Below are 2,810 nucleotides of genomic sequence, written 5' to 3' on the forward strand. Positions count from 1 at the left end.
TAAGGCAAAAACAACTGCCACAAACTCAAGGTCATGAGTAGGGTAGTTCTTCTTGTAGTCCTTTAACTATCTCGAGGCGTAGGCCACAACCTTTTCGTTTTGCATCAACACACAACCTAAATCCAGTCCTGAAGCATCACTTTAGACAGCCATCCCACCTGTGGCATCAGGCAATGTCAAAACTGGTGCAGTACTCAATTTTTGCTTCAATTCCCAGAAAGTTTTCTCACATTCATCAGAACAAACAAACTTCACTCCCTTTTCGGTTAATTTGGTCATGGGGGTGGATATACATGAGAAGTTCTCAATAAAGCGCCGATAATTACTAGCCAATCCTAGGAAGCTTCGGATCTCCCCCGCATTCTTTGGTGCCTCCCACTCCATTACCGCCTTTACCTTACCCAGATCAACTTTAATCCCTTCAGCTGATATCACATGGCCTAGGAAGGCCACTTGTGAGAGCCAGAAATCACACTTGCTCAACTTTGCATACAATTTCCTCTCTCTTAATTACTGTAATACCATCCTGAGATGCACCGCATGCTCTTCCCTCAGGTTTTGAGTAAACCAGGATGCCATCAATGAATATGATCACATACTTATCCAATACATCTTGGAATACTCGGTTCATCAATACCATAAATGCAACTGGGGTGTTAGTTAAACCAAAAGACATCACCAAAAACTCGTACTGGCCATAGCATCATCGGAATGTTTTTGCTAATGTCACTCTCTTTAATCTTCAACTGATGGTACCCTGACCTTAAGTCTATCTTAGCGAATACCCTCGCTCCCTGGAGTTGATCAAACAAATCATTGATTCTAGGTAGTGGATACCTATTCTTAATTGTGAGCTTGTTAAGCTCCCTATAATCAATGCACATCCTCATGCTCCCATCTTTCTTCTTGACGAAAAGGACCGATGCTCCCAATGGAGATACACTAGGATGAATGAAACCCTTCCTCAACAAATCTTTCAACTGCTCCTACAATTCCTTCAATTCGTGTTGGAGCCATCCTGTGTGGGGCTTTGGATAGCGGTGCCACTCTAGGTAGTAAGTGAATGGCAAACTCGGTCTCTCTGTCAGGAGGCAACTCAGTCAAATCACCTAGAAAAACTTCTGAATAGTCTTTCACGGCCTTCAACTCTTCTAGTGGCACCACCTTAGCCTCTGTGTCAATTACGGATGCTAGGTAGCATTCACACCCTTGATCCATAAGTTTCTTGGCTTGAAGAGCCGAAATGATAAGCCTTTTAGATCGCTTTTTCCCATCACCATCGAACACAAATTTTTCCCCATCGATAGGTTTGAAAACAACCCATTGCTCTGCGCAAGCTAGGTTCACCTTATAGGTAGCCAACCAATCAATATCGAAAATCGCATTGAAGTCCTTCATGTCTAATTCCACAAGGTGTACAATCATATCTCGACCACAGATCCGTATGGGGCATGGTTCATAAGTTGTGTCTAAGCCAACCACATCTCCCGTAGGTGTACTAACCGCCAATCTTGGCACTAGTCCGGACTAATACCCAACTTCTTGGTAAAAGAAGAGGATTCAAAAGAATGCGACACTCCCGAGTCAAACAGAACATATGTGGGGGTAGAAGCAATAAGAACGGTAAGTATTACAAATACATTATACAACCATGCATGCATAAAGGGGCATGATGCAACACATTAATTCAAGTAGTTCAAGGTTAGAGTATTACCTGTCAGCACCCCAGGTGTTGCTTTTGCCACGACATCAGTCATAATGTATGCTTGGGCTAGGATTCTATTACCCTGTGTTTGCACAGGGGGTTTACCCACTGGCTTGATGTGAGATGCCTGTGAAGCTGAAGGTTGGGCTATAGTCCGTGGCACCTAAGGCTTAGGTTGAGGGCAAGCCTTGGAGATATGCCCATGCTTGTTGCAGTTGTAACACCGTATAGTACCACCAGTGGAAAGGGATGAAGCTGCAGATTGAGCAGGCTATGCCGGATGGATTGAATCCGCACGCTTGTAATATGTGGGTGCATAGCTCGAGTACTATGTCTGAGGAAATTTTCTCGGTTCTCGGCCATTTGTTATAGTTGCCGGCCTCTTACTCTGAGCCGAGTGAGCAAAGTGTGAACTCATTTTCCTGTCTTCAATGGTCTTGGCTATCTAGACCCCCTTGGTATATGTCTGGGGCCCATGAGATGACAAAATCAAGCTAATACCCAGCCTCAAGCCCTTCTCAAACCTCTTCCCCTTCTTAATGTTAGACCTCAGGTGGGGAGGTGCAAAGTGGAACAACTCCTCGAGTTTTTGTTAGTATTCGAGGATAGATTTGGCTCCTTAAACAATCTCCATGAATTCCATTGCCTTCCTTTCCCGAAAGCTCTTTGAAAAGTAGTTTTCGAAGAAAGCACCCTTAAACTGCTCCCATGTAAGGTTGAGATGCTCTATAAGGAGGTTAGGCTTCGTTGATTTCCACCAATCATCTGCCCCACCTTTCAACATGTAGATGACACACCGAATCTTGCAGTCTTCGGTGCAATTGATCATTATGAATGACTTCTCCATTTCCTTAATCCACGTAGATGGGTGCAAAGGATCTTTGTTCAACCCATTGAACTCCATGGGTCTCATCTTCTGAAACCTCTCGATAATCTTTGTAACATCCACTTGTACCTGATCCGGCTAAGCCGCCACCATAGGTGTTGGGGGTGGAGGGGTTGGAGTATAGGCTGCCGCCCTGGCCCTCTCATCGGCCTCATATTGACTCATCAAGTAAAACGCAAACTCCTTTTGCTGTTGTTGGAGGGTGCGTCTCATCTCTTC

At 44.6% G+C, this 2,810-nt stretch overlaps 1 protein-coding gene across 1 annotated transcript; it reads right to left on the reverse strand.

Moving 5' to 3' along the window:
* Positions 1-942: 942 nt before the first annotated feature.
* On the reverse strand, positions 943-1,398 carry LOC122672301. Its single transcript, XM_043869796.1, has one exon. It carries the CDS (start codon positions 1,396-1,398, stop codon positions 943-945), a length of 456 nt encoding a protein of 151 aa, XP_043725731.1.
* Positions 1,399-2,810: the final 1,412 nt, after the last annotated feature.

The sequence above is a fragment of the Telopea speciosissima genome, chromosome 8 (assembly GCF_018873765.1).
Source record: "Telopea speciosissima isolate NSW1024214 ecotype Mountain lineage chromosome 8, Tspe_v1, whole genome shotgun sequence".
Taxonomy (NCBI): domain Eukaryota; kingdom Viridiplantae; phylum Streptophyta; class Magnoliopsida; order Proteales; family Proteaceae; genus Telopea; species Telopea speciosissima.